General features: G+C 41.9%; 1 protein-coding gene across 1 annotated transcript in view; it reads right to left on the reverse strand.

The window, feature by feature from the left end:
- The window catches only part of DNAJC1 (DnaJ heat shock protein family (Hsp40) member C1), a 186,707-nt gene that overhangs the window by 74,870 nt on the left and 86,402 nt on the right, over positions 1-25,435 (reverse strand). The window contains exons 7-8 of the mRNA XM_074984862.1: positions 19,906-19,996; positions 15,160-15,326 (exon numbers count right to left, since the gene is read on the reverse strand). Coding sequence (XP_074840963.1) covers positions 15,160-15,326; positions 19,906-19,996 — 258 coding nt within the window. The remainder of the gene's footprint in view (positions 1-15,159; positions 15,327-19,905; positions 19,997-25,435) is intronic.

A 25,435-nucleotide genomic window follows, 5' to 3' on the forward strand; every position in this document is an offset into this window, starting at 1 on the left:
TGTGCTCCCAGAGGGGGCAAGGCCTAAGGCAGAAGGGGTGGGTGTGGGGGCATCCAGATGTCTGTGCTGCTCACAGAACATGATGCTGGCCCCTCCCTCCCCCTGTGCAACCCTCAGTCTCCCACAGTGCTCTGTGCTGCATTCTGGCAGCTATTTAAGTGCCTCAGGTTTCAGCGGCTGCTGCAGTAGCAAAAGCCGAGAGACCTGGTCCTTTTGAATCACTGGGCCCCAGGGCCATGGCCCCTCCCCGCATCTCTCTGTTGGCAGGCCTGGTTAAGTTTCAAAAGAGGTTTTTGAGGATACCATCCTGTACTCAGCAGAGAGAGAAGTATAAGGATATAATGTCTAGGATGTCAAGTATCGGAGGGGTAGCCGTGTTAGTCTGGATCTGTAACAGCAACGAAGGGTCCTGTGGCACCTTATAGACTGACTAACAGAAAAGTTTTGAGCATGACCAGCATCTGATGAAGTGAGTCTGTGCTCACGAAAGCTCCTGCTCAAAACTTTTCTGTTAGTCTGCAAGGTGCCACAGGACCCTTCGTTGATGTCTAGGATGAGAATTCTGACCCCAAAAAGGCTGGACAGAAGTCTCCTTCTTGGAGTGGACAACTCAGACACAGGAAGGAAGACAAAAATAAACCTTAATGACCTTTATGATTGAAATATTCAATTCTAATAAGTACTTTTGATTCTTTGCAAAAACAAATTGAGTCATGGACACCTGTGTCCATCTGCCCATGGCCTAACTCAGTGGTTCCCAGCCTCTTCAATAACGTGGCACAGTTCAATGAGACAAACAATTCCCCTACACCACCTCCTTTTTTTCAGCTGAATTGACTGCTCCTAAACATCACATTTACTTAAATTTTCTACAATTACAGTCTTATTGGAGAGGTGTGCTTAATTACTCGTGGGAGGAGGAGGAGGAGGAAAGGTGGCTCCGGAGATCATTTAAGCCATGTCCTGGCTCCAACAGGCTCATTGCCTCCCTCCCCTCTTGCTACAGCGGGGTGGGAGCTCTCCACCAGTCCATTTGAGCAGAGAAGCAGCATTTCAGCTGGCTTCTGGTTTGAACAGGCTACTTTCCCTATGTAGTTGTTCTTACTGGCGCAGGGTCGTCAATTCCCCCCTCCCTCCCCCACAGTGGCTCTCTGATTGATGAAATCTGCGCTAGCTGGCACTCCAGCAATCTTGTGTTCATTTACAAAAGCACAAAACACCTTGCTGCTTTGCAAATGTCACTATGCCAACTTCACCTGTCCATTACTATAGCCAGCATAGTGCTTGGATGGATAAAAGCATTTTCTCCAACGGAGTTTTGAACACTTTGCTCCACTTGTGAAAGAGTACATCAGCAACTTTACCTACCTGAGCTGTGCTACTGGTGGATAATGCTTCATTTAATCCCACCATTGAAAAGATCTGTTGACAGAAGATGGGTGCATTTGATATTGCTTTTGCCACCAGTCATAAGTCTCTTTCAGTCACCATTCATAAGTCTCATACAGTCAGCATTACAGAAAACATGAAACATGGATACGAGTGAAACATCTTATAGAAATTACTACGATTAATTCAATTCGAATCTTGAATCAGATTTTTGTGAACATCTGACTTCAAACAAGCTGTCAATATGCATGCTGAGCCTTTGAACGTGACTGGCTCTGTATCTTTGAGAAGCCCCTGCAATAAACTTTGGCCATGTATTGATAACATTGAACCAGATGAGTTACAAAACTGTGAGCATACAAAAATACATTACATTACTCTGAAAAGCAACAGGTTTGGCTATCACGATGGAAAACAGGAGAAATGGCTAAATGTGGATAAACATGAGAGTGAATGACCTATACTTAGTGATCATGAGGTAACTGATTTGGTACAAGGAATAGTACTACCAGACAGTGACAATGACAGTGAAAGTGGTATGGCAAGAAGATAATCCCCTACATGCAAGCAGAAGAGTGCTTCACAACCTCTCCCCACTGATAACAGCACAGAGAATACACCCATAAAGCTTACAAGTGATACCCAGCTGGGAGGGGCTGAAAGTGCTTTGGAGGAAAGGATTAAAATTCAAAATGATCTGGATAAACTGGAGAAATGGTCTGAAGCAAATAGGATGAAATTCAATAAGGGCAAAGGCAAAATATTCCACTTAGGACAGAATAATCAATTGCTCACATACAAAATGAAAAATGACTACCTGAGAAAAGAGTACTGCAGAAAGGGGTTTAAGAGTCATAGTGGACCCACAAGCTAAATATGAACATACAATGTAACTCTTTTGTAAAAAAGGGCAGACATCCTTCTGGGATTACAAGTAGTAATTCTTCATCAGTACTAAAAACTGATTAGGCCTCAATTGCAGTAGTAGGTACAGTACTTGGTGCCACATTTCAGAAAAGGTGTGAATCAACTGGAAATAGTACAGAGAAGAGCAACAAAAATGATTAAAGGTCTAGAAAACACGACCTGTAAGAGACAATTGAAATAATCAGGTTTATTTAGTTTGGAAAAGGGAAGACAGAGGGGATGTGATAACCACTTTCAAGTACCCGAAAAAGTTCTTACAAGGAGGAGGGAGAAAATGTTTTCTCCAATGACAGGACAAGAAGCACTGGGCTTAAACTACAGTGTAGGAGGTTTAGTTGGACATTAGGAAAATCTTCCTAACTATCAGGGTTACTAAGCACTGGAATAAATTGCTTAGGAAGGTTGTGGAATCTCCATCACTGGAGATTTTTAAGAGCAGGTTAAGAAAACAGCTGTCAGGGATTGTTTTGATCAAGACAGGCAAAAATATGGTCTAGAGATGGTGCTTGTTCCCACCCTGAATGCTGGGACTGGACTTGGTGAGCTCTCAAGGTTCCTTCTAGTTCTGTGATTATACAGAACGCAGAGTCCACATCCTGAGATGGGAGGCAGCCCCAACCCCACTCCAAGCATACCTTCTACCCCTGAAAGCAGCCCCAGACTCCTTATAAACCTCCCTTTGTATCCAGAGAAATGCTATAGCTGCTGCTGGAAGCTAGTGAATAACCTTTTCTTTGCTGGAAAGGAGCCAAAAGATTCCACATGGCCCCTGCATTGTGCTAAATCCTGGGAGTTAGGGAATGCTGGCCAGCCAGTGCCTCTCTCCCTCAGTTAGCCAACTAGTGGCAGGAGGAAGATGGCACTGTCAATTAACCCTTGGTGAATGCCTGCCCCATTGCTGTTGAGACTATCTTCCTCTCACCACTGGCTCCAGCAAGTCCACTCACTTGCTGATGCAGTGAGAGGCTGTGCGTAAGACAGACATTCTGCTTTACTGGACCAAGAAAGAAAGATCTCAAAGGAACACTTAGTTGCATTTATTTTTGAAAATCAGCAGTTCTCCCACATTCCTTGTCTCCACCTCCCTCATAATACTATATTCATTCCCAAATACATAAAGCCATGTTGGAATACCTGTATGTCCACTTTTGGCATGAATAAAAGTTCCTTTCTGGATACTCTCATAAAAATCCATTTGCATGAATGTTTGCAGAAAAGAAAACAAAACAGAACACAAATCAGATTAAATAATTCATATGTAAGAAAACATTTCCCTAAGAATTTTCCCTTCATTCTCCCAGCTCTAGCTATAAACAATCTCGAGACAAGTTAGACGGGTAACAGGAAAGAAAAGGATTAAATGGCTACAAAGTAATATGATAGGTGGCTTAATACACAGGCCAACAAACTGATCTGATGACGCAGGATACTAACTGCAACATTTATATCACTTAAAATATCCTCTATAGCGGAACAAACATACATACACAGCACTGTTTATCTGCCACCAGAATTCATGTAAAACCCAAAGTAGAAGCTCAGTCAAAACAAGGGAAGCTGTTTGTACTTTCCTTCTGAAGAGCAGATCTGAAGAAAATCCAGATGCTTAATTGTACAACACTATTAAAACCAACAAAACAAAATTTTAGAAACGTGTTTCAATGCATCATTGGAAGACATTCATTATTTAAGAGATAACAGATTTACAGAACTATCAAATTCAATAATCCCTCTGAATGCCATGTTATTGCTTAGAAAATAAAGTCAACATCATCAAAAAGTCATTTATAATTATGCTCTCCAAAAATTCAAAGACTACAAGAGGCCTAGTTATGGTAACATAGTGATTTCAATATTATTTGCACTGTTCCCTTGCGAATTTACTCACATTATTAGGGGACCTAGATTTAAAATTAGAAGTCATTGATATTGTATGAATTCACAATCCAGAGTTAGGTAAGTCAACTAAACACAATTTACAAGGAACCAAGTTTCATGAAAATAACGCACTAGGCACCTTAAAAGAATTTAGCTACTAGACCACGTATGTTTTATGTTTACGTGGTAACACTAAGCAATAGCTTCAAAATAATATATGTTGTGTTTAAAATGTTTGTGTGCATAGCTAACCAAGAAAATCCCTAATGAAGGAAGCAGAAAATATAAACATCTAACAATGTAGGCAATTATTCTCATTTTGTTCCATAATACCCTCTTCTCTGACTTGAATCGGGATAAAGAGTAGCCCATACCACTGCATGGTAGGAGAAGAGTTCCTCTTTAAAACTTTGGTTCACATTAACCAATATACAGAATGGTAAAGTGTGCAAGAATTATATGGACATGCATAGTAAAATAAAAAACTAAATTTATCAAGCAATACCTGTGTGGAAAAGATAGAGTGGGGGCCATTGGGACAGCTGGAACAGAGGTAGGTACCAAAGAATAATTTCTAATATTTATCATAATCGTAAGACAAAAAAAAAAAAACCACCTTTCACTGGGCGTTTTGATAGAGACTCAAAGATGGAAGTCAGAAAATTCCTGGACTCCTTCACCTGTAAAACCATACATTGTAATGGCCACCCTTCCTCCTCAGCTCCAGTCTCAGCCACCTATCTGTCAGCTTCTCACACAGAAGTCTCCAAACCTTTTCTGCTCTTGAAGAGCTGAACACCATCCCAGAACTAATCCATAAAAGAGCTGTCTTGTTCTCCTTCAAATCCCTTTTCAGTGCTCACCATTACTGCATCAGTTGTAAGAAATCAGTCAAATAACGATAGCTAATGTCAGAAGATGGCAATAATTGACATTTTTTCCATTTTTAAAAGAATAGATGGTAAGTTATTGCATGAAGGGATAATGTCTACATGTGTGTTTATACAGGACCTAACATAACAGGACCCTGATCCTAACTGAAGCCTTTAGATACAACACCACCACAAATTGAAATTATGAAAAATCTTCATGAACAGCACTGCTTCCTCTTCAAACTACAACAATAATCTAGATTTATGAGTTCCTACTGAAATGTTTCTAAATTTGCATTCCAAAGTACTTTGTATCACAACATGTATCTGCATGCTATTTATTTCTATTTTGCTTTTATCAAGTTATGTGACTTGTACATTCTACTGTACTGACTCGTAACATATGTTCATCAGACTTCATCTTTTAGACAACACCAATGAACAGCTTGCTCCTTAAAATTCTTCCCACAGCATTTTTACAGTAGGATGTCTGGGTTGCAGAATGCTTGGTTACCCAGTAGTTCTGAGAGAAATCTATGACAGACTATATCCAGGGCTTTTATTCAAAGTCACTAGCCTTTGAAAACCTAATTAAAATATACTTTTCTAATGGCCTGGGAAGATAGAGCATCTGTGCTTACTATTTTCTTTGGGACATTCTTCATATTCTATATGTGACCTGTTTAAGCAACAGAGTGCCTTGTCCAGTACAAGACATTGACTTACCATCTAAATAAGGTCCACTGCTGAAGACTGATGTTCAGATTTCCTTTGTGACTGAAAATTCTTAAGAACTTAACTGTTGTGGAAATAAAGACTACTCCTAGCCCTTTTGCTGAAACAATCTTATTTTAATAGCTGTCTAGGGTGTTTTGAGATTATCAACAGCAACCTTTTTCAATGCAAAAAATCGGTGAACAGAACTGGATGCAACTCTGTCATACACATTAAAGCTGTTTTATCACACATTTGGCAAATTACCTACAAAGTATACGTCCATCCCTGGCTGCTTCAAGAAAACTGAGCTCCTTGATTCAGGTAACTCAGACTTATAGGGTATGTTTACACTACAGTGGTCCTGTGGAAGAAGTAATTTCAGAAGAGATCTTCCAAAAAAACTTTCTTCAAAAGAGCACGACCACACACAAAAAACCAGATCAAAAGATTGAGCGGCTCTTTCGAAAGAGAGTGGCCACCCAGCCGCAGCTGCTCTTTCAAAAGAACAGGGCAGGAAACGGCATGGATAGGGTCGCATGGCTGGAAAGCCCTTCCAGGAGCCCCGGCCACGTGCTCCCTTAAAGGGCCTCTCCCAAACAGCCACTCCCTGCACACGCTGAGGCCTGCCAAGCTTGCCAAAGCAAAGCAGAGCCAGTGCAGGGACAGCAAGCTGATAGGTCATAGCCCTGGACCCACAGCAGCTCCAACACTGCATTTACACCCTGGTCGGGCTGCTGGCCACCACGCAGCTCCTCCAGTGGGACAGATGCACCACCAGGCTGAGGACCCCAACCCACAACAGCCCCATTTCCCCCCACCCCACCCCTTCACCAGTCAATCAGGCACCTCTGGAGCTACCCAACTGGCTCTGAGTGGTGGGACCGGCTGGTGATGGGTGAGTGGGATGACATGCAGTGGCTCCAGAATTTCCTCATGTGGAGACACACATTCCTGGAGCTCTGGACATGGCTTGCTCCTGCCCTTGTATGCCAGGATGCCTGCATGCTGCCCACCCTGCCCCTCAAGAAGTGCATAGCCATCACTATTTGGAAGCAGGCCACCCCAGACAACTGCAGCTCTGTGGGGCAGCAATTCAGAGTGGGCAAGTTGACCGTCAGGGCTGTCCTCATGGAGGTAAGGCATGCTCAGCTTGCAGGCTTCAGACAGGGAGGGAGGAAGGGAGGAGAGGGCTCCCAAGCAAGGGGGCCCTCAGGGACCAGGGTCAGGGGTGCGAGGGGTTGGAGCAGGGGGGCCCATCCCCAGGGGACTGAGCCACCCCACTCTCATGCAGGCCCACTGCCAGAGGGGCAGCCTCGGGGGAGGAGAAATGGAGGGATGTGGCAGAGAAAGGGACTGGGAGGGGGAAAGTGAGCCCGCCAGGGCCACCTCTTCACGCACTGACAAGTATGTGCGCTCTCTGTCCACTGCAGGCTGTGAGAGCGACCACCACCCTCTTGCTCCTGACAGTCATCCATGTCAGGGGACCTGAATATGGCTGTCATCGGGTTCACCACTCTCAGCTTTCCACACTGCTTCAGCGCAACTGATGGCGCACAAATCACCATTTGTGCCCCAGACCACAGCACAACCTGCTGTATTAACAGAAATGGCTACCACTCCACCAGGCTGCAGGCCCAGGCAGACATAAGGGGTGGATCGGGGATATTTATGTGGGCTGGTCAGGTGGGGCTGGGCCCACAACACATGGGTCTTCCACAACTACAGCCAGAGGATGGAGGTGCACACCTACATTCCCCAGCAGGAGCTTATGGTCAGGGACCTCCCCGTGCTCATGTGCATGGTGTGGGACATGGCCTACTGCCCTGGCTCATGCACCCATACATAGGTCACCCAGACCCCACCCAGGGCCTGTCAAAAAGCCACCTCAGTATGGCACACTATCCAGTGAAGTGTTCCTTTGGCTGCCTGAAGGCGTAGTTCAGGTGCCTCCTCATGCAACTGGACGTCGGGGTGGACAATGGCTCCTAGGTTCTGGGGGCATGCTGTGCCCTCCATAATGTGGTGGAGGCCAAGGAGGAGACCAGCCTCCCAGAGCAGAGAGCCGAGTCTGGCCCTAGATAAGAGCAGCTGGCCATGGTCCGCAGCCACCAATGACTTTCTGGTCCAATGATCCTCATGGTGCTAGCCAGTCCTGGAGGTGAGATGGGGCTCACCCAGCCCTCAGATGACACAGCTGTAATGACAGAAGCGGAAAGAGAGAGATGGTACATCAGTCCCAAAGCCCAGCCCTGACAGCCATGCCTGCCCGCCCCCAAACCCCATGGGCAGGAGCTCCCACCCCTGGAACAAGGGACATGGATGTCCCGGGAGCAGTGGCATGTGAGCCCTGCCACACATGGACTCAGCAGTACCTGGGGGATTGAACTGACCATGCAGGCCCCTGCCCCGGGGGAACGGGCTAGCTGGCAAGTGGAGGTTTTTCCGGGCACAGAGGGGTCCCCACATGGGGTGCGGGTGAGCCTGGCACAGCCTGCCCACTCTCCAATGCATGTGGCACTGTCCATGGGGAGGGCACTGAGTGTCACCTTTTGGGAGTGCCCACATACCAGGGGCACACTCCTCGGTGGGGCACCTAGCATCAGGCCATCACCCATGTGACTGGCCCGCCTCAGGCCATGGCATGCTTCCCCTCACCCCAGGGTGTGCCACATGCTGGGCACTTACCAGAGGGTCCCTCAAAGATGTCCGGGGATGCCTGGATTGACAAGACCAAGGGCATGGCAATCATCTGGGTCCTGTCCATTGAGTCATTCTTGGAAGGGTCCTGATTCCTGCTCCGGTGCAGTGACTTGGCTAGAGGGTCCAGGTTAGCTCCCATCCAGACCTGGCTCTTCCTCCAATGCATCAGGGGACTGCTCTGATGCCGTGTCGAGCCTGGTCTGGGGTGGGGAGCTGTCCTCACCTCACAAGGAGGCCGTGGAGCTCATGGTAGAAGGGACAGGTGGCCAGTCCTGCCCCCAACCACCTGGCCATGTCCCTAGCCCAGACATGCTGCTTGTGGAGCTCCTTAACCTTGCAGCGCACCTGCTTGACTTTTTTTTTTTTTTTTTTTTTGGGTGGTGGGGGGAACGGAACGCACACACGCACAGATGAAGCCATAGACTTTAAGACTAAAAGGGATCATCATGATCCTCTAGCCCAGGCCTGAGCAGTATGTGGCCCACGGGCCAGATTCAGTTCACCCAGGGCTAACCCTATGAACAACATCCATTGCCCACCCCGACATAGCTTAACAGCCTGCACATGGCAGGCCACATAACCTCAACTACCCACTCCTGCAAGAGACCATTGTTTCTTGCCCCTTTGCTGATCAAGTGCCACCCAGATTGATTGATGGCTAGATCCTTAAGGTGGCGTGGCTGTGTCTTCTGTCTGTGTGTGTCACTGGCAATTTTATGCTATTGGGGATTTTGGCATGAAGGTGGTCATGGGCAGTCTTTCGGCATTTCTTGGTATGTACATTTTGGAATCCATTGGTTTCTCATTCTGACACGTCTAGACCAAACAAGTCATGAAAACTGAACCAATGCAGATGGTGACAGCTTCTGGGTTTGCATTAAAATATCCTTACAGATTACAAGGCTAGAAGGGACCAAAATGATCATCTTGTCTGACCTCCGGTATAACACAGGCAATAGACATTTCCCCATTTCTAGAGTGGACATTTTAGAAAAAAAAAATCTAATCTTTATTTAAAAATTAGCCAGTTATTGAGAACTCACCATAACACTTCATAAATTGTCCAGTGGTTAACTGCCCTCACTATTAAAATTATATGCCTAATTCTAACTCTGAATTTGCCTAGCTTCAGCTTCTAGATAAAGAATCATGCTATAACTGCTCATTTTTAAAATATTTGTTCCCTACATAGTTACCTTATAAACTATAATAAAGTCACACCTTAGCTTTCCTTCCCTTTTGTTAAGCTAACTAGAGTTCCTTGAATTTATCAATATAAAACCTATTTTAAGACTTGAATCAGTCTCCTGGCTTTTTGAACCCTCTCCAATTTATCAAGAAGCTCACTATAAAGAGAGATAGCAATCAATTGTCTACCATAACTACTGAGAACAGGACAAGAAGTAATGGACAAACTGCAGCAAGACTCACTTAGGTTAGACATTAGGAAAAAAACTTTATAACTGTAAGGGTAGGTAAGAACTGGAACAAAATTATCTAAGAGAAGCTCGAGAATCTCCATCACTAGAGGTTTTTGAGAACAGTTAAACACATACCTCTCCAGGACAGTATAGATAATATTTAATCCTGCCTCAGTTCATTGGACTGGTCTAGATAACCTATTATAGTCCTTCTAGTCTTGTGCCAGCCAACACTAGACACAGAATTCCAGAAGTGGTCAAAAGAATCCTATATACAAAGGTAAAATAGCTGCCTACTCCTACTTGAGATTCCAATTCTTTAAAAAGGGCTCCAAAGGTGATCCCAGAAATTATAGGTCAGTAAACCTGACTTCATTACTGGCAAACAGGTTAAACCATAATAAAGAACAGCATCGTCAGACACACAGATGAATATAATTTGTTGAGGAAGAGTCAATAAGGTTTGTGTAAAGGTAAAACTTTCCTCAATTACTAGAATTTTTTCAGGGTGTGTGGACAAAGTGGGTCCATTGAACATAGTACACTCTGATTTTTTCAAAAAGCATTTGAAAATGTCCTTCAAAGGCTCTAAAACAGAGTAAGCTGTCTTGGGATAACAGGGATGAGCCTCTTAACCCACGACAGCTCACTAACACAAAACAAAGGGTGGGAATAAATGGTCCGTTTTTACAACAGAAGTAAACAGTGGTATTCCCCAGATGTCTGTACTGCAGCCAGTCCTATTCAACATATTCATGAATGATCTGGAAAAAGGAGCTAAATGGTAAGGTGGCAAAATCTGACAATGATACAAAACTACTCAAGATATGTAGAGCAGAAGACAAAGACCTTAAAAAGGGATCACACAAAACTGGGTGACTGGGAAACAAAAGGGCAAGTTCAATGCTGATAAATGCAAAGTAATGCACATTGGAAGGCATAATCCCAACTGTGCATATATATAAAATGATGCAGTCTAAATTAGCCACCCAAAGGGATCTTGGAGTCACTGCAGATTCTTCTTTCACAACATCCATTCACTGTGCAGCAGCAGTCAAAAAAGCCAACAGCATGTTGGGAGTCATTAACAAAGGGAGAGATAAGACAACAGAAAATGGCATAGTGCCTTTATACAAATCCACGATATGCCCACATCTTGAATACAGCATACAGATATGGCCATCCCATCTCAAAAAGATATACTGAATTGGGGAAGATAAAAAAATAGCAACAAAATTATTAAGGGTAGGGAATTCTATATGAGAACACATTAATAAAATTGCTGTTTTTCATCCTGAAAAAGAGACTACAGGTGGAGGTGGGAAGGATATGATAGTGGTCTACAAAATCAGGAGAAAGTAAATGGGAAGTGTTATTCACTTCTTCTCTAATACAAGAGCTAGAGGTCACCAAATGAAATTAACAGGCGGCAAGTTTAAAACAAACAGAAGGAAGTACTTCATACAACACGCAAAACTTACAGAACTCATTCCCATATGTTGGGAAGGCCAAGACTGTAACAGTGTTAAAAAAGAGCGAGATAGATTCCTGGAGGATAGATCCATGAATGGCTATTAGTCAGGACGGGCAAGAATGATGCCCCTAGCATCTGTCAGAAGCTGGGAATGGGTGACAGGGAATGGATCACTTGATGATTTCCTGTTCTGTTCATTCCCTCTGTGGCACCTGCACTGGCCACTGTTGGAAGACAGAATACTTGGCTAGATGGACCTTTGGTCTGACCCAGTGTGGCTCTTCTTATGTTCTCTCTTTATGCACCCAAGGATCACATTTGCTCCTTTTGGCCACAATACTGAATTGGTGGGTCATTTTCAGATGATTATTCACTGAGACTCTCAAACCTTTTTAAAGAATCACTGTCTCCAGGGATACAGTCCCTCACCCTGCATACATGGCTTAAATTCTTTGTTTCTACATGTATACAGTTACATTTAGCCTTACTAAAACACATATTGTTTATTTTTTCCCAAGTTACCGAGTGATTCACACCACTCTGTATCAGTGACCTGGTCTCTTCATTATTCAACCCCAAAATTGGAGGAGTGGTATCTGCAAACTTTATTAGTGATGATTTTATATTTTATTCCAGATCATTGGACAAGAATGTTAAACAGCATTAGGCCAAGAACTGACTGCTGCTACCATCCTAACCAAACCTGCTCAACGATTCCCTGTTTACATTTATATTTATTTCCAATCACACTGTCAGGTTTTAATCCATTTCACATGTTCCATGTTAATTTTATATAGTTGTAGATTTTAAACAAAAAGTTGTGGTATCATGTCAAATGCTCTACCGAAGTCTAAGTGTTATATTAATAATGCTATCATATAAACCAAACTTGTAATCTTTTAAGAAGAGATATCAAATTAGATAGACAAGAGCTATTTTCCATAAATCCATATTGACTGGCATTAATTACATTTCTGATCTTATGCTGCTTAATATGGAGCAGATGAAGACAATGAGAATCAAAAACACTCATCTGGTGTTCTATAGCCTGCCTCAATGCACATATTTCACTTAAGTACAACAAAGTTGGTATGAGCCCAAGTCTAAAGACCCTCAGCTTTGGAGAACGTCTGATGTCATGACTTTTCCACAAGCTGCTGAGAAGCCCGCAAAATGACTGATGATACTGTTCTATGAATGTACTCCTCTTTAGCATTTTCCAACATTATGAAGATGCCAAGATATTTGACAGCTGCCACCAAACTGATGACCAGTCCAGATTTAATACGGAGCTGTTTGTAACCAGAACCTGGAAGCTGCTTGATGGCAATGGTCAAGAATATAGTTTTATCCAGACCAACACACTGCTTTTTGCCCACCCAGATCAGCCAGCAGCTGCAGCAATTCACCAAACTGATCCAACAAGACAATATGATTGGCATATTCCAGATCTTGAAAACAGAACTGTGTTCAGCTCAACATTATCAACAGCTGCCTCCACAAGCATATCTATCACCCAGTCAACGCTGCTATTGAGTGATAATAGAACGCAGCCTTGCTGAATTCCTTTGGACACTGGGAACTATGCGGTGCATGAACAGAGCTTTCTTCATTGTAGAGCTCTTGTACCAACGACACTATCTTCCCTGCAACACCAAATCACCTCATCAGATCCCAGAAACATTAGATGCTTTTATTCTTCAAGTGATTGCACACGTAATATCTACTTTTGGCGAGTCCTAAGCAATAGTATAAGCAGATGGAATGGAGTTCACATACAGACTGTAGTAATGTTTCAATGAATTTGGCATTAACCTCAACAGCACTGAATGATGGCATAATGGGAGGAAAAAGTGTGCACCAATAATTAGGTTGCTGCTTAAATGTTCTCGATGTGGATCCTCACCATGTAAGTAAAATACAGGTAACGAAATAGATTGACATGAAAATTTGAAGCTACTTTAGGAAGAAACCCACATGAGAGCACAAGCTTATAAAGAACACCGAGTACAGTGGTTCAGATGAGAAGGTATGCAGTTCGGAGACCCTTCTGGCACTACTAACAGCAATCAGGAAAACCATCTTTCATGAGCAGTGCAGTAAGCAGCACATTGCTGAAGGCTCAAATGGTGGTCTCAAAAGTTTCCCTAAGACCAAATTCAAGCCCCTCAGGGAAAACCCTCCCTTAACTGAAGGTAGAATCTTTCCAGGACTTTACAGAATCTGAATACCATTTCATTTATAAAAACCCAAGAACATTTAACCACACAAGGATGGAGAGGTGATACTGCTTCCAGGTGAATCTAGATATTTAATTATATGTTGGCGAGTGCAGTGAAACTCTAGTCTGACAAGCCCAGAAAACTGTTTCCATTTTGACAGGTAGGCAGCTCTGGTGGAGTGCTTTCTGCTGGGAAAAACTGGAAACCTTGTTCCAAGCAGGCGTGCTCTCTGGGATTTAGCCACAAACTGCATGTTCAAGTGGAGCAGCTGGCTGCATTCTTGGAAGATCAAATTCTGATGCGACTGCAGTTGCCCCAAGAGAGCTAATGGAGTAGAGGAACCAGTGCTAATGAGTGACCACACTGGGGTTATTAATGTAACCTGGGCATAGTCCTGGTTGATCTTTAGTGTCCAGGAACAGATCTGGGGGGAAAAAAAACTTTTGTATCCCTGGTACCAGGAAAGCATCTGTGAACAGCCTGTACTGAAGCCCTGCAGACAGTAGAATTGGTATTTTCTGTTGGACTTGTTTGCAAATAGACCTGTCTGGTGAGTCTCCCACTACAGAAAATGCAGCTGACATCCAGGTAACAAGGTCTCGTACAGTGACTCGAAAAATCATCTGTTTAGGCAATCTGCTAGCTCATTCTACAGCTCTGGGAAATAAGAGGCCTTCTGGTAGATTGACTGGGCTATGCAAACTGATTTCTGACAAAGTTACTGCCACCACGGCCACATATTTTGTGAATATCTGAGGAGATGTATATAGACTGGACAGAAGCACCATGAATTGGTAACGTGAATGCTTCACCATGAACCTGAGGAACATTCTAGGCCTCTGTAGATCAACACATGGAAGTAGTAAACTGAAGGCTGTCTAACAGTATTCAGGATCTGAAGACAGAAATATAAATGCCAGGATGGCCATGTGAAACTCTCTTTTTGAGATGGCTGACACAGATCTAAGAGATGTCTGAGACTCCACTTTGCTTTCGGGATTAGGAAATAAGGGAAGCAGAAATCTCTCATTTTTAAATTCTGTGGAATCTCTTCTATGGTTCTCCCCTGAAGGACAGAAGCTGTTGGGCCAGAAATTCTTCATGAAAGGGTAGAAATAAACTGGAAGGTTGATCCCACTTCTAAGTGCTGAACACCCAATGGCTCATGCTCATATGTAACCAAGCACTGAGGAAATGGGAAAGGTGTTTGCGAACAAAGAAAAAGCAGAGTCTGGCGTCCTTAACGTTCAATTATTTACAATAAAATACAAGAGAACACAAACACAGACTACATACAAAAGCAAAAGTAGCAGTTTCAGGGACTGTCAAAGGCGGTAAGCAGGAACTGAGGAAACTCAGGGTGGCTGGGTCCTTTACTATGCAACACTGGTACCAGTATAAACAACGGGTGATTGAGCAGCCTGGCCAGGTACCACTGAGTGGAAAATTTCTGCTCTGTGCAGGGTGCACACACCCCAATACCACAATGCACAGGTGCAAGCACTGAAAGAAGAATTTTTAAATGTACTTGACAAATGTAAAGGAACATTTTAACTTGCCTTTTTTCTGTATGTGCGGTTCTTATTCTCCAACCAATCATCCACCTGCTCCTCAATCTCTTCAATAGACACTCCATGATCATATGATGGTATGTAGGCATTGGATTCTGAAGCAGTATATATAGGGAATTCAGATTTTGGCTTCTTGACTTTAGGCTTCTTCTCCTCTACAACAGGACCAGAAATGATCTATTACTATTGTTGCCCAGAAGCATCACAGAAGTATGTTCTTAGCCTCTCCACGATTAACGTTAAACTGAGGTTTTCAGTTACAAAGGGGGATTCCATTCTTTTTTTTAAATTAGGAAGAAGGAAGACAAATGCTTGTAACAACCAAAACTGCAGTTACAACTAAAAGCACATTGGGCTAGATCCTCAGACTCTGAGCAGTAGTTGGAAAGTTGCCCTAAACAGATAAATGGAGTTTTCCACAGCAGTGGGAAATGGGTGGTACACCATCCAATACCTCTGCCTTGTATACAACAGGTATGTCAAGACAGGACCAGATGAGGCAGAAATGTAGCTCAAAAGTCACTTTTGTCTCCCACTTCCTCAGTTGCATTGACTAAAATATATCTTTTATCCTGCTGTCTAGCTTCCCCAATGCCCCTTGAAGTCTTCTATTTACAAATGCCATTGTTTTAACATTTGGCACTTTTGGCAGATGTAGGTCTCGGGCCTGTATTTTCAAAGGTGCTGAGCACCTTCAGGTCCAGCTGGCCTTCAAGAGAGACTACGTGCTCAACCTCTCTTGAAAACAGACCCATAAAACATCTGAAAAACAGATTCTCACAATTATAAATTTCAGGAACTCTGTGGTATAAACGCCCCAAAACACGGAAGAATCTATTGTGAGAGTATGACTCAAAGTAAGCGCAATTCCCAACTGACAAAACGGACAGCTGGCTACTCCAGTGACTATCAAACAAGAGCTATAGGTCATCTATTTAATACCAGGATTTAGACCAATGAACTAATGGTGACAGAAGCATCCCTCACCACCAAGGTCATCTACATGTATAATATAACAATAAGCTTTAAATCTACAAATAAAGTTGCACTTTGGAATTGGGTTGTATATTTCTTCTGGTATCCTTGTAACAAGCTAGGTTGATAGAAAAACCACATGAATTTAAATGGAGAAATGAGAACACTCAAATACTGAATTTTTTAAATATTTACAATTCTGTAAATATTAAAACAGGTATATATAATTACAATGAATAGAAACAAACTTTCTATAAACTACCATTTTACAAAACACCGACTTTGTGGAGGATTTAATAATTATATTTTACACTTAACCATGAGGCGAGGTGATAAAAGGTTTAGAGTATAGTGAGAAGTGCTAACAGGAACCAGACACAGGTGTCAATAGAAAAGCTAAAATTCTGCAGAGAAGATTTCTCTGGTAGGATAATATTTACTTATCAAGAAATTACCTTTTCACACTTTGTATATTCTCTAGCAATGCATCATATTAATGAGACCTCCATAGTGCAGTCTCTCCTATTTGCAAGTTATACGGAATTCCCTCTTGCATTGGTTCTAGTTTGATTCCCCAGAGATTATTACACAATTTCAACAGTAAAGCAGATAGACATGAGGGTAAATTAGCAATTAGATCATGAAAACAGGCAGCATAAAACAGCTATTGCTAATCTGCATGAGATGCATTTACTCAATTAGGTAGATGGAAATATTATTATGAACTCAGTAGTCCACTGATGGTCTTTAAAATTAAGGAGGAAACGGGCAATTGAAATGTACATTTGGGGATTTCAACCTTGATATACTAATTCTGAAATAAAGAATGAGCTTAACTTTAAAAGGTTTTTTGTTTGCATGTAACCACTGGAGAAATCTAATTACATAACATACTTTGATGTCAGTAACACACTGGATGTCTATGCTATGTTGTCTATAGTCTTGACCAGTGTGTTTTGTTTTTGTCCCCCTCACCCCAAGAAGAAGAGCCAGTATGTCTCCTCTCCCCTGCACCCCCCAGCTAGGGCTGCTGGAGGGGTGGGCTCCCAGTCCTGCTCTGCCACAGGGGTTCTACCTCCCACGTCCATGGCAGACTCCCAGCCCCCATACTGCTGCAGGAGCTCCAGTTCCTGATTCCGCATTGCTATGGGGCTGGTGGGGGCTCTGGCTTCCAGCCCTGCACTGCCATGGGGCCAGCAGAGGCTCCAGCTCCCAGCCCCATGCTGCTGAGGGAGGTAGAATCTCCAGCGCCCAGTCCTGCTCTGAAGAGAAGTGATGGCATGTGCCAATACAGCGTACCGTCACAAAATAAGCACTGCTCTTGACTGTTGTAAATCTTCAACACTTATTTATTTTTGGAGTATATGATAGACAACACATGTTTGGCACTAAGAGCACTGTTCAGTATTATTGGCTCAATTAAGATTGTGTGAAATTCCACCAAAATCTACTACAGTCATACCCTGAGATAAGTTCATTCAAGTTATGAGAATTCAACTTCACAAGGAGCTTCATTTAGTACCCCTACTTCAGCTTACGAGGCATTACTTTGCATTTACGAGGACCGATTTGGAGGCTGGCAGCTCTGGTAGGAAAGCACTGAGGGGATGGAGCCGGCCGCATTGGTCTTGATGAAGAGGCTGTGCAGGGGGGCAGCGGCACCCTGTGAAAGGGCAGCAGTCTGGTGCGGGGAGGTAGATTTGTCTGAGTCCCGGCAGTAGATCATGCTGCTCTGCGAGACGTGGATGCTGGGTGCGCAGCCCATCCCGGCCCCACTGCTGCAGCTCACGCCCTGGGTGGCTAGGGAGCTGCTGCTGCCCGCCCTGCACAGCTGTGCCTCGGGCACCGCTCACCGTCTGCAGCGCTCCCTCCCATTTAGTGCCTGGCTCACCCGCCACTGCTGCCTTGGCTGCCACCGGTGGGGCCTCTCCGCTACGCAGCCCCACACGAGCAAGTCATCGCCCCTCACCAGCTGGGGGCCCCCTGTGCCTGCCTAGCTCCCCGCGTGGCCAGCCCCTGGCAGTGATCCCTCCCCACTTAATCTAAGCTGCGCTCAGGCCGGGCTACCTTCCCGTGCCCTGTTCTGCCCTGCCCACCCCCTTGCACTGGATTTAATGGGATTTGGTGTTGTTTTAGCATAAATGGGTGTACATTTTGGGGGCTCAGGAATGCATAAAATTTTTTCCCATTGAAATTAATGGTAATTACATTTTCGACTTAAGAGAATTCACCCTAAGAGGAGTTTTTCCTCCTTGTAAGGCAGAGGAAGACTGTACTCAGTTTCATAACTAACATCCTTGTCCTTCTCTGCATGCCCAGTACTCAGTAGAAAAATGCTGAAATAACATTTATTTTCAATTTTAAATATAAACACAGGGTCACAAATCACCACAATTTTAATGTTTTCATGCTTGAATTTGCACTTCTAGAACCATAAACTAGTCTTTTTAAACTAAATGCTAAAAGATGTTAATTGATACCCTCGAGGTATTCATTCAAGTGAAACAAAATGACAACACATTCTAATATCATAAAGTGGCTGATAAACACTGTTGTAAACTACAGTTTGCTAGATGAAGTATAAAGCTGGCCAGTTTTGTGGCTGGCACCTGTAACTACTGATGAAAATTAGAATTATCTTGGCATTCTAGGGTTTGGAGAGATGGTACCAAATTATGCTGAATCTTCTCTGTGGATTTCACAAAATACTGGAACCACAGGCACATGGGACTCTACTATAAATTTCTAAAGGGGTTTCTTTAAGAGTATTCTATGCAACAGATTGACTACTAGCTTTGAGTACCCACACCAAAACACAAAAATGAAGAGAAGAGAATTACATTTAATTCAAATAAATACACATTTTAGCTTGTTTTTGATTTTTTTTTTAAGTTTGGTCAAAAAAATTAAAAAGGGGAAACTCATCCAAAGCCTATTAAAGTAGGCATGTTAGTTATTTATTGCATTCACATTATAATAATAGCAGAAGGATTTCGTATTCTAAGATTCCAATTTCAATAGTGTCCAAAACTCTCACCTAAAGTTTACATGTATATTTTCACTGGTGCAAGCAGTGCTCTTTCTGTGCCGATACTGAGTACCAAGACCACCTCAGCCCTAGCCATGGGAGCCAGCCGGCTGAGTATTGGCTCCTTTTTGGGGCGGGGGGGGAAGGAGAAACGGGTGCAAGTAACTGGGAGGTACATTTTATACCACACAGAAAATCAGCCCCATGTGCACATAAGCACTGTAAGACATACCTGCAATTATATGCAGAAACAAAAATACACTCAGGTTCACAACCAGAGACCAGTTCTCTAAACAACATACCTCCAAAGTCTTTACTTTTGGGTTTGCCTATGCTGTAATAACAGTTTTCAGTTTACATTAGACGATATTTTTAATAAACCTACACACATTTTTAATCAAACTCAGAAGTATTTTCACTACAAGAAGATTTGCCAAATTACTAGAATTTAATAGCTATTTTGTAAGCTGTATAAACCAAATATCTGATTCAGACTACTCACATAGTTATGTTAATACATGGACACAAGTGTATCCAATTTAAATGAGAGCACAAGTTATTAGTGAAATCATTCAAAAGTTGTAACAGAAGTCACCTTCACTAGACAGCAAAAAAAACCCGTAAAACAAATTTCAGAACAAAGAAAAGTATACTTTCCTGTTAATCTTCTGAAGTATATATGTTATAATAAATTACACTGATTATGTATTAAGACGGTATTAAAAACTCACTCTGTAGTGTTTCAAGTTCAGCTCTAGCCAGGGCATCTTCTCTCGCCTTCATCTTTGTTTCTTTATAGTCTACATAGAATTGTCTGGCATCCTTAAAGAAAATGTTGTAATGATATTAGCATCCTTTATATAAACAAGCTTGTTGCAATGGTATTGTTTTAAATAATTCTACTTTAACTTAATTCTTTAAAAAGCAAATGAAATATATTCACTCATTCCATTACTGACATTGTAATGACATGCCTTGAACATATAATTAGTGAATTAAGTCCATATTTAATCATGCTGAGATTGAAGTTTAACATAAAATACATCTTAAAAACACCACACACCTTCAGAAGAGTATTTTTATGACCCTGTATGTGAGATGGCTATACATCCCTAATTAGCTCTTTAAGAGGCCATCCACCCATTTTGCTCACCCCAACAATCTAGAAGCTCAAGTAACAAGTTCATTACCACACAGATACTTAACATAAAATTCAGTAATTAAAGCAAACTGTTTTTCCTACTACAAGGCAGCATTCACTTGGCTGTAGAATCATTTATGAGACCCCCTATAAAAAATACAACACCACTCAAAAAAAACCATTCTAATAACACTTCTAAAATTGTGAGAGAGGCCAAAACAGTTAAGCATAAACATCAAACATGTTTTTTTCCAGCCTTCCTACTGCAAAACATTTGATCAGATTTAAAATTAAAAAAGTCATTGCACTTGTAAGAGTAAGATTTATGTCAAAGTGGCTATGGACAAATTTCCTTAGGAACACTAATCAAATAGATTTTAATTAACAGCTGAGAAAAGCTCTCTAGCTTTTATGATTTCTGGGTTGAGATAAATGAATGACAGCTTTCCTTCAATGACAGCCAGTTAGTTGAATTAAAGTTGCACTCCCGTTTATGATCTAAGTAAATCTGCATTCAGCTAAGTAACAAGAACTAAAATGCAGAAGTGATGAAACAAGTTGTTGCAATTGCATTTATTAACTTTAGACATGAACAACATTCCTTCTATTACATTAAAATTAATAATATTAAGAACCATTTTAATTGGGTTAGTCCCTAAAATAATGATTATATCTTTATAAAATCAATACCAATATACTATTTCTTCCTTTGTACATTAGCAAATCAGTTTTTCAGTTTCTTTTTGTAAACATTCTCAATACTTCACTTTGGCTATTCCTCTACTAGGGAACACCTTTAAAATAAATTTATGTTTATCTATGACTGCACAGACTCCAGCACAAATCAGATGTTTTAATAGCAATAAAATAGAAACAATATTAATAAATATTATAAATTATCTTAAGCAGTTATTTTCTGTTTGCATCCTATCTTCCCACTGTTAGATATAAAAAAAATTTGGCCACCATGCAGATGCTATATGCAATCAATTATATGCATTGCCTTAGTACCTAGAGACCCTAACCCATCAATCAAGCTTACACACTGTACACACACATAATGAAAAGATAGCCCTTGCACCAAAGAGTTTATAAACCCCAAAATAATAAAAAGCCTTATGCTTGGTGCTTTAGGCACCTGAGGAACCCCCTCAAAAGCAATGGGACAACTCAAAGCGGGATTTTCCTCTGCATTCAGTTCAGAGATTTATATTTTGGAACCACCGGGCCCTGCTGCATGTGAGAGCTGCAGTGGAGTGAGGGGGCATGAGGAACAAGATAAGGTTATATCACCTCTGCCAGTTTTATGCCAGAAGAGAAATCCACATGTGCAGCAGACATGCTCCACTGAGTATTTCTGAATAGTTTCCATCCATTTTGCATTACTTGGACACAGTATGCCAGAGAGTGTATCTATCTGAAGTGCACAATTTAAGAACATGCTTAAATTTTGATAGGATAAGGGCCTGTGCATGTGTATATGCATAGGATACAGGATGGATATCAATTACAGCAAGCACCTTGAACAACGTATCAATTCCACTGCAAGCTCTTAAAAGGATTTTCTATTTTCTAACCCAAATAACCAGAAAATTCTTACATATATACAGTTTTTATCTCTTCAGTTACAACTGAAATTTGGAATTCCTACTTACACAAGAGGTGTTCCCAGTATTTATGTGGTTATTTATACCTTTAACCAGAATAATGACCAAAATTAAACTACTGAATACATAGAACGTTGGCTTACAGATATCCCAAGGATGCTTTTGTTTAAAGCTGTGATTTTTAAGAAGATACAATCATCCAGCATTTCTGATTTAACACCGAAAACCAATATTTGATGCTAAATTCTGGTGCAAAATCCATTATTGCTTGTGGGACCCCCAGACAGCAGGCACTAGGGGGTAACTGTCAATCTCTCTAGTGTGTCAATCATGGAACAATTGGAACGGCGGCTCAGATGAAAATGAGAGACAAGAGCAGAAAAACAAAGAAAACTAGTCTGAAGCAGATAAAGCAACAGCAATACTAAATTTGATGCACCCCTATAAAGTGTGTAATCAGTGTAGTTAAAGGACTGATCAGGTTAAAAGATATCAAATAAGTATTGGACTATATGCATATTATTTAATTAAACATAATTTATTTTGGTTGATCAGTATATGAGCCTTAATGTGAAGAAAACAAAATGGCAGCAGATATTTAAAAAAAAGAACACGTGTACCTGAGCAAAATGACAAATTAGAAGAATAACGTTTAAAATTTTACAGGCCTAATTCTTCTCTCAAAATGTGAACATTTGACTTTACAGGTTCAACGGGAGTAGAAATGATGCCACTGAGTGCAGAATTCAGCCATGTATGCCTGCATATGTACATATACGCACAGATACTTGGCCCAAAAAAGGTAGTGAAATTGAAAATGACTGGAAAAAATGCAGTTACATAAAGGTTTAGAACCAGGGAAATAACTGAAAACACAAAATTACACCAAGTAATTTTCTTAAACCAGTAACTTTTTCTACAACTTGGTAATCATATTAAGCCCTTATGTTTGAACATGAGCGCTCTCACTCACCAACATAGTTTTGCTACTGCTCAATCCTGCAGTGAAATTATTCCCATACTCCTTTAGTTATGGTTGAAATCTCATTTCCATTATAAATCTCCATATCAGGCTCCTAGTTTCCCAAGATATTTTGGGGGTCAATTTTATTGTATGTTTATCATTTTCAGACAAACTGATGAGGATTATTCTATGAAATTTTGAAAATATAAATATTAAAATATAATTTGCACACGTTTAATTTGGGCAAGTCTGACTTCTAAGTAGATTTTTGATCACTGTCTTTTGCATTCCAATAGTTTGAAATACATCTACATTTCTTACTTGGTATGTACTCAGTCCTCAAAGAATTAAAGAGCAACCCAAGCAACAAAATGTGGATCTGTATCAAAGGCCACATTTCCAAAGAAACACAAGCAGTTTGGAAATGTTTTGGCTAAGGGTGACAGTTTGGATACACCCTAACAAGAACAAGCCTTTTCCTTCTGTTTGAAGGAATTTGCTGGTGAAGTGGAAACAATGTTGCAAGTGGGTCCAGCATGCTGTACTAGCAGGCCATGTTCCCTCTAATTTTTTCATCCATGTGTGGTATAAATATTAAGTGCACCAGTGCATGCATGTACACTGCCAATACACACTGCTAGATGTGGGTGGTCAGCAAATCAGATGGGCAGCACCTGAATCATTCCTGGGTGGCTGTCCAAGTGCACAGCTTACAGGAAACACTGCCAGCCAGCAAGCTATTTTTAGGTCAGAAAAGTTTTCCTGCCAGGCACCCACTACCCTTCATTGGCTGTGGCATCTCTGCATACAGGGCTGGGGCTAGGAGCACTACAGCAAAAAGAAGAGCTGGCATTCTGCTTCTTTCCTGGCTGCCCCTCCCAACAGGGAAAGGAGCAGAACCATCAGCCATCCCCCCCTGCCCTGCCTCCCTCCCCAGTACACAGCTGCAACAAGTCTGTGGAGGGGCAAGGGTTGGAGCTGGGAGCTCTGCTCCTTTCCTGTCGTCTCTCCTAGCAGAGGAAGGAGCAGAGTTTCCAGCAGATCCTCTATCTGCCATGTGTCCCCTCCCTTCAGGTAATGTGGGATGGAGAGGGAATGGGATAGAAAGAGTGTGAGGATCCCAGCATAGGGGTGGGGCAGAGTCATGTGGTCCCCCCCTTAGCTGGTGTGCCCTTCTTCTCCCATACCGGCAAGAACGTTTGTCTACACGCACCACTGAACAGAAATATTTGGAAAGAACAAGCAGCAGCAATGGGCTCCCAGCTATGCTGTGCGTTTGCACTTGTGTATAGCCATGGGTATGGTGGTACAGATATACACTTAGCTTCTTTGATTTGAGTGGCTGGTCTTTTAAATGGTATATTAAAGTTGTTCAACCATATATTTTAAAAATTCAAGAAAATTCAAGACAAAGATAGTTTAATAAAACAATGGTCCACTTGTTAACACACACAAGCACAGACAGTAAAATTAAGATTTACAAAACAATGCTTAATGCTATGAAGCCAGATGGCATAAAGGCAACAAAATTTATCCTTACTTAAGATTGGGTAAGGAAAAAAAAAAAAGAAGAAAGGAGAACTACAATTTTGTTTACACTGGAGTTTTTCTGCTGCTGGGACTGATACACAGAATTGGGGATGTCAATCCGTTGCTTTGATTAGTCATTGCTGTTCTGATTCTCTTCACCTGCCCTTCATTGATTTCCCTTCATTTCCCTCACAAGGAGGATAGAGCAGAGAAAACAACACAAGGTCAAAGAGGAGATATGCCTCACGGAACCAATTGTGATCCCAGGCATATTCCATGGTAAAAGTCAGACTTTCACCTGTTCTGACCCTATATAAGTGGGCACAGACCTTACTTTAAATTTAAGGATGACTGGTCTGAAAATACTGGCAGTCCAGCACTCCCCAGCTCTCTCAGACTGACAACCCAACTGGGAATAAGTAATTAAACTGTTTTTTGTGTATCACTATTGTTGTTAACTGTATATGGAAATTGTAAGCAAAGTATAATATTTATGGACAGTACCTTAAATGGTCATCCCATATTTTTGGATGGCTTGAGTTGCTTGATTTTTTTAATTGTAATATCCTTATGTAGTTTGTATGAGAGTTATAATGATCACAGAAAATATCCTAAGTATGTATTAATTAATTTCTTGTGCATGAGAATACAAAGAAAGGATCGGGTTGGAGCTAACTGAAAAATGTTCCTGAATTTGCCCTTTTTGTGTAAGTAACAATGCCAACCACCATGCAACAAAAATGATGTTCTTTGCATTAAATAATCCTGGCATCTATGTTTTGTAAAAGTAATGAATGGGCTGTCAAAAATTTTAATTTGACCTACAATCCATGATCAATAACAAGGAAGTGAGCTAGCTCTGGCTCGGTCTACACTACAAACTTAAATCCACCCCCCTGAGCAATGCGGTTATACTGTACTGCATTGCTGGTGGCAGGAGGGTACTTCATCTACCAGCATTGCTCCTGCCTCTCACGGAGACAGAATAACCACACCTCTGGAAGAAACCACCACCAGTC

This window comes from Carettochelys insculpta, chromosome 2, assembly GCF_033958435.1.
Source record: "Carettochelys insculpta isolate YL-2023 chromosome 2, ASM3395843v1, whole genome shotgun sequence".
Classification (NCBI taxonomy): domain Eukaryota; kingdom Metazoa; phylum Chordata; order Testudines; family Carettochelyidae; genus Carettochelys; species Carettochelys insculpta.